The 13,961-nt window shown below is 37.8% G+C and overlaps 1 protein-coding gene across 1 annotated transcript in view; it reads left to right on the top strand.

The window, feature by feature from the left end:
- Positions 1-13,961, top strand: part of LOC136874515 (small subunit processome component 20 homolog) — a 278,038-nt gene that overhangs the window by 144,306 nt on the left and 119,771 nt on the right. The window contains exon 22 of the mRNA XM_068227773.1: positions 7,222-7,360. Coding sequence (XP_068083874.1) covers positions 7,222-7,360 — 139 coding nt within the window. The remainder of the gene's footprint in view (positions 1-7,221; positions 7,361-13,961) is intronic.

Raw genomic sequence — 13,961 nt, 5'->3', positions numbered from 1 at the left:
AGGGAAGAACGACACTCTTGAAGGATGAAGGAAATAGGAAAACAAGGAAATCAAACACAATGAAATGTAACTAAAGTTGATTCATTATACCCTCCAAATGGGTTATTTGAAAGAAGAAGAAGAAGAAGAAGAAGATTATTATTATTATTATTATTATTATTATTATTATTATTATTATTATTATTATTATTATTATTATTATTATTATTATTATCCTAGAAGGCATGTGTTCTCTGCACAGAATGTGAGGTCATATTGGACGGTATATATATATGAATATATATATATATATATTTATTTATTTATGAAAAGATACGCATTAGTGGAATATACACTGGATGGTCAAAAGCCATGGGAAGACACTGCATGCAATGTTAATAATGAGTTGCTCCTTCACAAGCCCACAAAATGGCAGAAATACGGCGAGGCATCGACTCTACAAGGTGTTGGAATCGTTCTGGAGGGATCTGAACCCACGCATCTTGCACTGCTACCCACAGTTGGTCTTGTGTAGTTGGTGCAGTTCATGGAGCGTACAGCAGCATCGACAGCATCCCATTAATGCTTGATTGGATTAAGATCGGGGGATCTGGAGGGTCAATCCATGGTCGTAACTTCACTGGAGTGCTCATCCAACCACCTGCATGCCACCACAGAGCGGTGACATGGCGCATTGTCCTGTTGAGACATGGCATCTCTATCAGGGTACTCTAGGGCCAGAAAGGGATGCAGTGGTCTGAAAGATTGTCCACATAACGTGCACCTGTAAGCGCTCCCTGCAGCCGGACAGTGGGGCCTAATTGCGACCATGAGATCGTCACCCAGACCAGAACTGAGCCACCTCCCGCCTGGACTCAACCTTGTTGACATGCAAGATCCATAGCTACTGGGTTTCATCGAACCATAGCACATGCTACCACTGTTCCATGGCCCATTGCTGATGTTCGCGGGCCATGCACGTTGAGCTCTGTGTCAAGGTGGCAGGAAAGGGACACGAGTTGGTCATCGGCTGGTGAAGCCTGTGCGGTGCAGTTGCCTCCTTACAGTCCTGGTAGAAATGGGTTTCTGACTCCCACATTCAACTGGGCGGTGATTTGACTCGCATTAGCCCATCGAGCGCCCAGTATGGTTCTGCAGAGGCGACATGATGTCTGTTCGTTAAACACCTGTGGTCTTCCCATGCGGTGGTTTACCCGGGTGGTAACATTCCCTCTGCGATATTGAAAATCCACTCTCGACACTGTTGACCTTGGAAACCCAAATTCGCATGTAATCTCTGCAATGCTATGACCCATGCACTGTGCTCTGATGATCATCCCACGTTCAAAGTTTGTTAGCTCGCGATGTATTGCCATCTTCATGACACTGGTGTCTGTGACAGACTGCTCAGCTACGCCTCAGCTAGCTGCAACATTCAGGTGTCATACACGGTACATTTTCGAATGGGACACCTCTTCCCATGACTTTTGGCCACTCGGTGTATAAGTGCTATTGACAACTTTAGGCATCAAGCCCAATCAAGTGGTTAAGAAAGTTAAACAATTCAATCTGTCATTCAGTTTTTGTTAGTCTTTCTATTAATTCAGTTCAATTAATTATGCAACATACATGTTTCACCCTCTTTCAATGTTACTTTAAATCAGTATAAAACGTTTGGTCTCTTTAATTGAACATGAATTAATATTAATTTTTAAAAGATATTTACTGTTGATACAAACTATAAAAGTACTTAGAATTCTTAAAATAGAATGCATTTAGACAAACAAGAAACCAGAAAAACATACAAAATTAAAATAGGATAGTAAAGGGCTGACTTGTGGACTTGATGGCTCTTCAGTATCCTAACCTGAAACAGTATGCAGTGTTAGTGATAGAATAGGACAGTATATGCTTCTTAATTATCAAAAGTTAAATTTGGCATCAGAGAATTTATAAATTAAATTAAAATATTCAAGACTTAAAAGGGCATTGTCCAAAAAGAAAAAAGAAAAAGCTTTGTAGTTTTATGTGGCAGTTGTTTTGTGATCATAGCCAAGGGATATCCATTTTTTAAATGAAATCCACATCATAGGAATGGAGCTTTTCATTTCAGAAACCTCACAAGCATTACCTGGAATTTACTCATTCAGGACAAATAATTCAGGTTCCTCAAGGGAATCAATACCTGTATCACCCTGGCAGTAATTCGCTGAGAAAACCAGTTAGCTAAAATGATGAATATACTCCCTTCTAAAACAGTTGCTTTTGTGGATTATAATGCCAAGATTAAGATTGCTTCATACTTTATGTTTCTGATCAGTCAACTCTTTCACCTCCTCTTTTTTGATTGATTTCAAGTTATATATAATAGATCTCCATCATACCCTGTCATTGCCTGAGAAGCACTTTTACATTTGACACCTGTTTCTTCAAGTCCTGCTCAGTCTTTTAGGGCCTCTTCTTTTGAAGTTGTCCCTTTGGTCTTTTCTCTCAGCTTTCTTGTTTAGTTTATTTTCCGGGTTGAACCGTGTTGTTGTTTTCTGTACATTACGTACAGTTTGCTGATGTTTTGAATACATTGGAGTATTCTTTGTCAAGGCGACTGAAATACCCCTACTGGATCCGAGGTAATCAGTCTTCCAGGCAGGAGACTGCCTGTACATTCAATAGCTGCCTTACACTCTGTATCCCATGACTGCACCCTTTGAAACTTATATTCTCACCACCAGATTGTAATAGTGATAAAGGAAAGGCAAAGTGCATGAAAACAAGATTTCTTGGGAATGTACAGAAAACAACACGGTTCAACCCGGAAAATAAACTAAATAATTGTACACACCGTGGAAACTTCACCTCTAAGTACAAAATCTCAGCTTTCTTATTTAACACATCAGCAACGGGCCCCGTGATATCTTGTAGTATGCTCACGAATGGTTGGCAATGGGCCCCAAGAAATTTTGTTTTCATGCACCTTGCCTTTCCTTGATCACTATTACAATCTGGTGGTGAGAATATAAGTTTCAGAGGGTGTGGTCATGGAATACAGAGCCTAAGGCAGAACAAAATAATATTGGAAATCTGGAACTGTTCCTGTGTCAACATGGCGTGGCTCATGCAGTTGCTGGTGGATACCGATGTTTCTGATGAATTATGTGCAGACCATTTATCATATATATTGAGTGACAAAGAATTAGGTATTTCTAATGATGATAATGATTCTGAAAGTGATTTTGGAACTTCTACATCAAACCATGAACAATAATCTCATGTGTTGGAATAGAGATACAGTTGATGAAGATGTAAACATTACAATAAAGTTAAAGAAATGTATTATTAAGCTTTAAAGAAGTTCAGAATGATTTAGAAGAGCTGAATATTACAATGAAGCAAATTGAAAATAGAGAAGAAAAAAGGATTCTCAAGAACAAACAAATAAGATTGTCATTAAAAACTATACAACACAAACAATATGTCATATCTGATGAAGAAAGTGCAGCCAGGTCAGCCAGAATGAAGAGGTTTTAGGAAAGGAAGAAGATGATGCAAGCTAAATCTTCAGTTAATTCTTTGTTAACATAAATGTATATTGGTTTGATTTAAGTGCTTCAATGTGGGTGTAAACTATGTAAATAAATAAATTAAGGTCCACCTTTTCAATACAAAATATACAGAGTTTAAATTACATAAATGATTAGGGACTAGTTTCGACCTAATATTAGGTCATCATCAGCCTAAAGCAAAATTAAAACATAAATACCAAAGAATCAAACAATGTAAAGACACATAAGGTCTCGTAAATGTAGGATATAATTTAGAGGTTTGAATACTAGGATACATATTAACAATGTCGAAACCGAGCTCGATAGCTGCAGTCGCTTAAGTGTGGCCAGTATCCAGTATTCGGGAGATAGTAGGTTCGAATCCCACTGTCGGCAGCCCTGAAAATAGTTTTCTGTGGTTTCCCATTTTCACACCAGGCAAATGCTGGGGCTGCGCCTTAACTAAGGCCACGGCCGCTTCCTTCCCACTCCTAGCTCTTTCCTGTCCCATCGTCGCCTGACCTATCTGTGTCGGTGCGACGTAAAGCAACTACCAAAAAAAAAAAAAAAAAAAAAAAAACCAATGTCGAACGAGTGAAGGGAATGATTAGGTTGGATATGAAAATTATTTAGATTCTCGATCAATTCTGTAGGATTTTTTAATAGATTTTTTAGATAAAAATGATAATATCTTCTTAGAATAGAATGAATTGAGAGGTTTTATATAGAGGACTTGGTCTATAATTGATGATCGGACGGATGGGGACGCCAGGTTTGTGTATCTTTGGAAGGGCTTTAGCGGTCGGAAGGCTTGGATTAATGCTAATAAATTTTTCTTGTTCAGTTAAAAGGAATGAAGTATTTTTAAGAGTTTGTTTAAGTAGGCGTTGGATTTTTTGAGTAGGGTCCTTTTTAATTACAGTGAACGAACCGTCAGAAAAGAAATCTTTAGTCTTATCAATATATTCATTACCGGGCGAGTTGGCCATGCGGTTAGGAGCGCGCAGCTGTGAGCTCGCATCCGGGAGATAGTGGGTTCGAATCCCACTGTCGGCAGCCCTGAAGATGGTTTTCCGTGGTTTCCCATTTTCACACCAGGCAAATGCTGGGGCTGTACCTTAATTAAGGCCACGGCCGCTTCCTTCCCATTCCTAGGCCTTTCCCGTCCCATCGTCGCCATAAGAACTATCTGTGTCGGTGCGACGTAAAGCAAAATAGCAAAAAAAAAAAATCATTTCTTTCCATTATGACAGTTGTCAGCCTTAGTGACAGTAAGATTATTATCAGAAATCTTCTTTTTAAGAGCGCGTAATCGCTTCTGACCAATGATTGATTCTTTATTGCTATTGAGTTAAGAAAGTCGTTAATTTTACGTTTTACTTCGAACCCAACTTCATCCTGTTCTTCAAAGGGTAATTTACTGATGGCTAGTTCAGATTCTAAAATCATAGTAGTGTTGGTGTCAAGCATATTAAGATTAGGCCAGTTATGATTAGGACCTCTGGCTAAAATTGAATTTTCATCATCATTAAGAGAAACATTGGATAAATTAATAATTGGTGGATGACATTGAATCGTTGTGCTAGAGGAATTTCTATTACCAGAAGCAAGGTTGTTAGGTTTAGAACTTTTCAGCATACAAAGCTTCTTATCCAAGGTTTTCTGTTTCTTAGCTAATGTGGTGAAAAATCTATTATCAATTAGAGATTGAAATAAATTCCATTGAACACATGAAAGGAAATTTGCAGCTACGAGGTGAGTTTCATAAGAAAGATATTTTCTTGTATAGGAATTTAATTTCTTCTCTTAACCAAATCTTGTTTATTCAAAAGTTTCTAAGAAGATATTATCATTTTTTTATCTAAAAGATCTATTAAAAATCCTGCAGAATTGATCGAGAATCTAAATGATTTTCATATCCAACCTAATCATTCCCTTCACTCGTTTGACATTGTTAATATGTATCCTAATATTCAAACCTCTATATCCTACATTTACGAGACCGTATGTGTCTTTACATTGTTTGATTTCTTCGGTATTTATGTTTTAATTTTGCTTTAGGCTGATGATGACCTAATATTAGGTCGAAACTAGTCCATAATCATTTATGTAATTTAAACTGTATATTTTGTATTGAAAAGGTGGACCTTAATAATACATTAGTTTAACTCTATTGTAATCACAGTTCAGTATGGATCTTTCATAATGAAACTTATTTTATTTAATGATGTAAACATCACACTGTACAGAACTACTAAGCAACCTGGGGAGAACATGTTCCATGTTTTAGTTTGATATCTCAAATACTTTTCAACTTGCTCTTGAATGCAGCAGTGTAATTTTGTTCTTGCAGGCTTGAACAGGGAGTAGCAACCTCTGTCTGGAGCCCATCACCAGTGTGTTAACATTACCTTTTTTTCTTTACTTTGTCTTGTCATTTTCATCATTCTTCCTAAGAGCTTCATTTCACTTGCTTGCTGTTTACTTCCCTCCTTTTACTTCATTATCTGCACCAGTGATATGAGACTAAGAATGACCACTTTAAGAGACTTAACTATTAAAATGGTTTTAACATGGACATATTATTTTGCTGGGTGTCTATCTAGAATTAGTGTGGACAGAAAACAGACACTTTGACAACCGTGGCAAGCAGCGTCCGTCGTCTACTATCTATACTAAGTCGTAATCATCTTCTTGCTTATGTTATTACCATGTGTCAGAACACTGCCTTCTATATACAGTAGATACAAATAGCACCATGTTTTGACGAGTTTCCTTTGTCTTTGACTGGCATTTCATCTAGGTCACAGCAAAGTCCCTTACACACAGTAACATCACCAAAGGCAATCAGTTTTCATGATCTATGTATATTGTTAGTAGCATTACATTATATACATTGCTATAAGAATGCAAGCTCATTTCTTCAAAAAGAGTAATTAAGTGTACCGCTGCACTCCTCTTATGTCCGACTCGTTGGCTGAATGGTCAGCGTACTGGCCTTCGGTTCAAAGGGTCCCAGGTTCGATTCTCAGCTGGGTCTTGGATTTTAACCTTCATTGGTTAATTCCAGTGGCTCGGGGGCTGGGTGTTTGCACTGTCCCCAACATCCCTGCAACTCGCACACCACGCATACCACTATTCTCCACTGCAATAACACGCAGTTACCTACACATGTTAGATGCTGCCCACCCTCATTGGAAGGTCTGCCTTACAAGGGCTGCGCTTGGCTAGAAATAGCCACACAAAATTTAAAAAAACTCCTGTAATCTAGTACAGACACTTGCACTGCATGGAAAAGCATAGAATTATTGTCAATATGAACTCATTCTCTCATCTTCTAAGCTGAAAAACATATCCATGACTTCATCTTTTCTGTGTAACAGGGATTGCTTTGTATTTTTGGAAGACCTTCTTCATCTTCTTCTTCTTCTTCTTCTTCTTCTTCTTCTTCTTCTTCTTCTTCTTCTTCTTCTTCTTCTTCTTCTTCTTCTTCTTCTTCTTCTTCTTCTTCTTCTTCTTCTTCTTCTTCTTGGCTATAAATAATTGAATTGAAATTTAGAGTTCAGCAGTGAAGTCTTTATGTTGCAAATATTATGCTGAAGTTAACATTCTAATTCCCCAAATGTATTTCAGTTGTAACCACATTTTGGTATTATTTGGAGGGATAGCAGATTTTTTATGTTATTATGTTTGTTGCTTACAGATTCTGTGATGTTGCCAAAAACCTTGAGAAGGCTCCAAACCCTAGAACTTTAACACAGTTCATTTTACCGTTGGCATCGTCATTTTTATGCTCGGAGAAGTATGCAAATAAAAGTAGTATTGTGGATGCTGCCATTAATGTGAGTACATAGTTTTACATTTTTAAGTAGATTTGTAGTTCTCACTTTTAATTTACTTCAGGTGTTCCTATGAAACAAGTTTGGGAAAGGATACACCACCTTTGAGGATGTGCATGGTCTCCAGTGAGGATACTACTACTACTACATTTACTCAATAACACTTTCACTCCTGTTCATGTACACACAGAGATTTACCACATCTTTTTTTTTACATGTTTCGTAAACTGCATCAGAGGCAAGGTTTTTATTTCAAGTGATGGTCCATTCCAGATTCGTGAGGAGCGGCCATAGTCTCCGGATTGGTAGAACGAGGTGCGAGCAAATGGTGGGACAAGATTAACTCCTCTGCGAACAGAGCGAAAGGATAGGGAAAGACGATGAAAAGGGTTAAGTTTAATGGAGCGCTGAAAGATCTCCGAAGGAGGATCAAGTCAGTTCTTTTGACAGTAGTTTCTGTCGAGGGGAGTTAGCTGAACTAAGATAGGAGCATTAAGTAATTAGCCTCTCCGCGTGATGCTGTATCCTCTGTGGTTTGTTCAGGTTTCCAACTATGGTGGGATTTCAGGCAGGAAAGCCATAAGTTAATATGGGTCTCACCATACTGATATAGAATGTTTGTAGGGCTGCTGATTTGAAGCCTGTTAGATTCCTGCTAAGAAATACCATAATTTTCACCGCTTTTCATCTTGCCTCCCCCGTCTACAGGTTCCATTTCAAATCAATACACACATTGGTTCCGAAGAGTTTAATATTTGAGCACTGTGGGATTCCTTTCTCATTTAATTTGTGTATTCTCTTGGCAGTTTCGTGACCTATTTATCCTAATATATTTATGTTGATTTACATTTATGTTTAAACCATTTACGGAAGACCATATATATAAATTTTGCAAGTCTGATTGCAGTTTTTGACTATCTTAATTGTTTTTTATGCTTTTTTACTGGATGATGTCATCTGCATATTGTGCCATGTGTGTGGGTACACAACTGGGAAAATCAAGCACAAATACGAGGTACATCAGGGGCTGATCACAGAACCCTGAACTACTTCTGATGTCACTTTTGATAGGTTTTGAGCGGACCCCTCCGTATACTGATTTTGACCCTCCTGGAAGGACCTCTCCTCTGCTAATAATCTTCCTTGTATACTGAACTATTGCAGCTCTAACAGAAGTCTTCCTTGTGACACATGTATGATAGGAATCAGTTGAGGGGTGTTCCACCATTCAACACTTTATATGTGTAACATTTAAGACCGGTTTTGATTCACTTGGAATCATCATAATATGTTCAAAACAAATAAATAAATAAATAAATAAATCAAAAGGTATTTAACACATTTAACTCAAAATTTGTCTTAAAATAGTTGCCATGGGTTGTATGTCATAAAAACACGTTGAAATACACAAATAATTGGAGCGTGTATACAGAATGTTGATCAGAGTTTTAAATATTACTAAAAAAAAAAAAAAAAATTTAAAAAATCTCTGGCGAAAAGTTGAAGAAGCGATTTACCCTAATTTAGGTGTGCTGATTTCAAATATGTAAACTTTTTTTCCCTATCACATACAGTGTTTTTTTGCTATTTGAAATCCAAATTTGACATATTTTTGTAATTTCGATAGAAAACACCATAATAGTGAATATATGTAATTTTAATGGGACATGATCAAATTGGAACAAATATACATAAAAGTAACATGTTCATTGGTAGAATGTATGAATCTCACTACAAGAACACTATTGTTTGCTGCACTTTGATGTGAATGAATGCTGTGTTGATTTGCGTTTGTGTTCCCCAGTAGTGTTATCTCGCACTAGACACCAACAGTAATCTGACATCATGGAGGCGTTAGATTCTGATGGAACCGCTCACCATGTTCCTTGCTGAATGTTCCTAAATTTGCAGGAAAATAATCCAGATGACTGTGCAGAAAATGTTATTTCTCATGTGGCAACCCAATTTCTGGAAGTTGTACAGCATGATTTCCACAATCTGTTGGTAGTTGACATCTTTAACATTACACGGGAATTTTGCTACAACCATCCTTGAATGGTTCCCATGCCTGAAGCTGTGTTTCGTTCATCGTACTGAATGTCGGATCCTTCATAAGCTTCCGAATTTGGGGGCTGTCACAAACACCTTCCTAAATTTTGGCATCCGACAGTCCTGGACATTTCTGACAGAGGTACCAAAAGCAGGGACTGCCTTTATCCACACCCTTCATGTACTGCTTCATAATTCCCAATTTAATATGTAAAGGGGGCAATAACACACTTCGAGGATCAATTAATGGACGATTTACATTGTTTTTTTCTCCAGACACGAACGATTTTCTCTTGGGCCACTTTGTTTATCCTCCTTGCTGCCCTAATATGATATCGCACACTTTTAAATCACAGCACAGTAATCATCTGTGTTCCTTGTAGTTCAGTTTCTGCAACACCATAAATAAATTGTGATAATTTTCAGGAAGAGATGTTGAATGGGTGACTGGCACTGAAGTAAGTTTATTTCCATTGTGCAGAACACCTTTGAGTCTTCTTTTACTGGAATCAATAAATAGACACCAGTTCTTTGCTTGGGAAATAGTTCCAAGATGACGAATCGAGCCAAGGATGTCACAGCAAAACGCAAGTTCATCTTTGTGAACAAAACTGCCGGAATTCTTCCTCCTGATTTCTGTAACAATATGAATTTGTCCCAGGAAGTAAAAATTTCTCTTTTTTAATCTTGATCCTAAAAGTTCACTCTTTTCTTTAGTGAGGTGTAGGTCACGCACCAAATCATTTGTCACACTGATTATAAAGACGTGGAGTTTTATCCTCAACATGCAGTATCATTGTCATCATCCTCCGCACTTGAAGATGACGAAGACACACACTCTAGTAACTGTATTGGTGATTTTGGGACAGGAAGGCAGGGATACGGAATGTGCTTTTTGTTTTTCGTATTGAACCTGGACACTTTACATACACAAAAATAACATTCGTGAAAATGATTTCTTTGTTCCCGCCAAGCCATTGGGATTCCGAATGGCATTGACGGCAACAACCTGTTGTACCAGTGCTGCAGGTTTTCTACACACGTTTTACACACAATATAGGGTGCGAAATTCTTGTCCTGATCGCCTAACTTCATGTTAAAATATGCCAAGTACAGGCTTTTTATAAATGGCATAATATTTTGCTTCTGGCTTTTAATTGTATACTGGCCACATATGTAACAGAAAAGAGTTGAGATTGTTCACACCATTTTGCCTCCAAACATCACTGCCATTTGCCATTTTAACACAAACTACCTCACTTATTAACTTAGTCATCTTCAAGTGCACGTTGTAACTTGTAGATAAAGGTGTGACACACGTTCTCAGATTCTCCTCTCAGAACACGATCTTGGCGTTTTGAACTTGTCTGACATTGCATATGCGCGAACTGCAACTGTTCTAATTGTTCTTCCGGTGTTCCTGTATGACTACCTTCTCCCCTCCAAAACAGAGTACATACAATATTTTTTCTCAGACATGTCCATACCTGCATTCCATACAACCAATACAAACCTCATTTACGACGACGACCGGTCAAGTTGGCCGTGCGGTTAGGGGCGCGCGGCTGTGAGCTTGCATCCGGGAGATAGTGGGTTCGAACCCCATGTCGGCAGCCCTGAAGATGGTTTTCCATGGTTTCCCATTTTCACACCAGGCAAATGCTGGGGCTGTACCTTAATTAAGGCCACGGCTGCTTCCTTCCCATTCCTAGGCCTTTCCTGTCCCATCGTCGCCATAAGACCTATCTGTGTCGTTGCGACGTAAAGCAACTAGCATTTACAACAACGAAGCTCCATTAGCATAAACATGAGACGGACTTGTGACAAATCTGAATGTGATACGAAACAACTGGTATTATTTTTTACATAAGGACACTAAATGTAACGTATATCACATACAATTACTTTTGCCAGAAAATCTTCGCAGGCCGGTGTTATGTGAACTTGAAGTTGAGGATGTTATAAAGTTGCTGTGATGTTGCTATGGATATAAAAACATATGTTAAAAATGTTCATTTATTTGCAGTCGAATCATCAAATAAAATAAAAAAGCATGTGTTAAAATTGACAATCTTCTAACAGTGCCGATATCAAGGCAATCAGAGGTTGTAGAATTGCATTATTTACAGTGTGCTGAGGAGTTCGGGGGAACATCCTCCCTTGCTTTGTAACAGCTGCTGTAATTTGAAAATGACGCTCTTGATGTTGTTTTTAAAGTTAAGAACTACATTTTGGTCCGTATTGAATCTAGATTTCCACTATAAATTGAGGATAATTATGTCCACCTATTCAATACAAATACAATGTGATGTCATTAACACATCACGAATTTATTACCTTTCAAAAAATTGGGACCGGTTTCGGCATTATTTGTATGCCATCATCAGCCATAGGAAACTTGATGTTGTTGACGGTAAATGTTATATGATGGTATGGCCTTGGTTGTATGGCACAATGTAGTCGCAAAAGGTGGATGTCTGTGGAAAAAGAAGTGAGAGCTAATGTGTGTGTGTTTGGACTTTAATTATTATTGGAGAGTGATTTGATAGTATTTACTCCCTTACTCCTTGTTCTCGTAACCCTACCGCTAGAAAAGCTGGAGGTGCACTCGTGTCTGTGTGGAGCTTGCTGCTGATTTTAAGAGGGGGCGGTGACTTGTTTTGGATGGGCTGTGGTGTGGAGAGAGTGGGAAATTGATCTGTTGATGGGCTGTTTTCCCTAGATAAGTCTTGAGAACAAGGGGGTGGATAACCTCGTAAAGGATGTTTGTTTTCTTGATAGATTCATTCAGGTTGTGGTTAAAATTGACTATTGTTCCAAACATATATAAAACATTTCTGTGATATTGAGCAGAGGTCCCTTTTGGATGTTGGTGTTGGTATCCGTGCCGGGTGCACACAGTTTACGAGGAACATAGGGACATTCACTTCAAACCGAATTAAACAATAGATCACTACATCTGATGTAAAGGAACACTTATTCATGGTGTGAATGTCTCCTTCAAGCTACACATAAACCATTACTCATGTTACTATTCAACAAGACATAATTTATAAACCAAATGGCTCAACTATACAGATAACGAATACCAACTCCAAGATTGACTCAAGAACACTTGGTTACTAGAAGGACATTGACATAGTTCAACACCAACCACAACAGTTTTAATGTGTCATTTTAGTCTCAATTTTAAATGTTTTATACTTAGCTTTTAAATTAAGAGATACCAAATTGTATTCTTTATTGTTGGTTATATGTAAATATATGATTCCAATTAAATTGTGGCTGAAGATGACCCAATGTATGTAGTGTCGAAACTAGTACCAGTTATATATGTAACCCCCCCTTTTACAGAAGAGAGCACATAATACAAGGTATATAATAAACAAGTAATGATGGAATAATCCAAAAATAACAAACCTGAATGAATAACGTCAGCCGATGATACACCAGGAAAAAACATTTTAAATTTCAACAACATATAGCTACGCAGGGTTACAAACATGACAACTAGGGAAAGGATGTATGGGAAGCAGACCGGGAAACCCTACAGAGGACGAGATATTACGTGACGTTGTAGGGAAAGAAACGTGAGAGCATTAACTCTTTAGTCTTATTTACTCACAATAGAATTTTAACAAGGTATAAAACGCCAATTAAAAGGATAACATTATCAATTAAGTAAAAGGTTAAATCGAACCATGAGGTTCTTAAGGAAATCAAATATCAACACAATATTACAATTACGTAACTTCGACGATGAAATTTACAAGGACAATCTAACAGGGGATATGACATAATTACAACAATCTTACAAGGCAAATAGAAGAGTGTTTACAGAGGGAAAAAAAGTATCGGAAATTTAAATTTAGCGCAGAGGCCTTTAGAGGTACAGTCCTCTCCTAATACACATCAGCGAGGTGAAAACCTGGGTCTAAGGTAAACTCTGAACAAATGAATTCACATATTAATTTAACTCTTGAGAAAAGAAAACATGCTTACCCCGGTATGACTGGAGCCGCTGAGCGGACCACCTTACACGGTGCGTCCGATCGTTAAGACATACGAAAACCAAAGACGCTGAACAGAGCCTTACTCCTGCTAAGGAGCCAAAAGGCCGGAAATTGAGAAACACTCAAACAGCCAATCAGGGAAGCTACCTATGATTCGACCCGAAGTTTTACCAATACAATTTATCGTTATTTTCACAAATAGCATTACAGCACCATATATGGTAATGTGGGAAATATATTCTAGAGATTTCGATTGCGAAACTCAGCGATTTCGTGATCGAAGCCTCCATGTGGCAACTACAGGGTGATACAAAAAAATGGGTTACAACATGTACACTTCTGGAGATCTCAGATACCTAAAATCAATGCCTTCCAACACTCATAATTATTAAAATATCAACAGTCTTTCCTGTAAGTCGTGAAAATTCTTTAAATCCACCAAGTTTTACTACAAATAAAACACATAAAAATTTACATAAATTTACAGCAACAAAAAATATGCAGTTGAACTCTTCAAAAATGTCAGTTCCTTAGTTTCTTTC

The sequence above is a fragment of the Anabrus simplex genome, chromosome 5, assembly GCF_040414725.1.
Source record: "Anabrus simplex isolate iqAnaSimp1 chromosome 5, ASM4041472v1, whole genome shotgun sequence".
Classification (NCBI taxonomy): Eukaryota; Metazoa; Arthropoda; class Insecta; order Orthoptera; family Tettigoniidae; genus Anabrus; species Anabrus simplex.
This window is presented reverse-complemented; position numbering and strand designations above follow the sequence as displayed.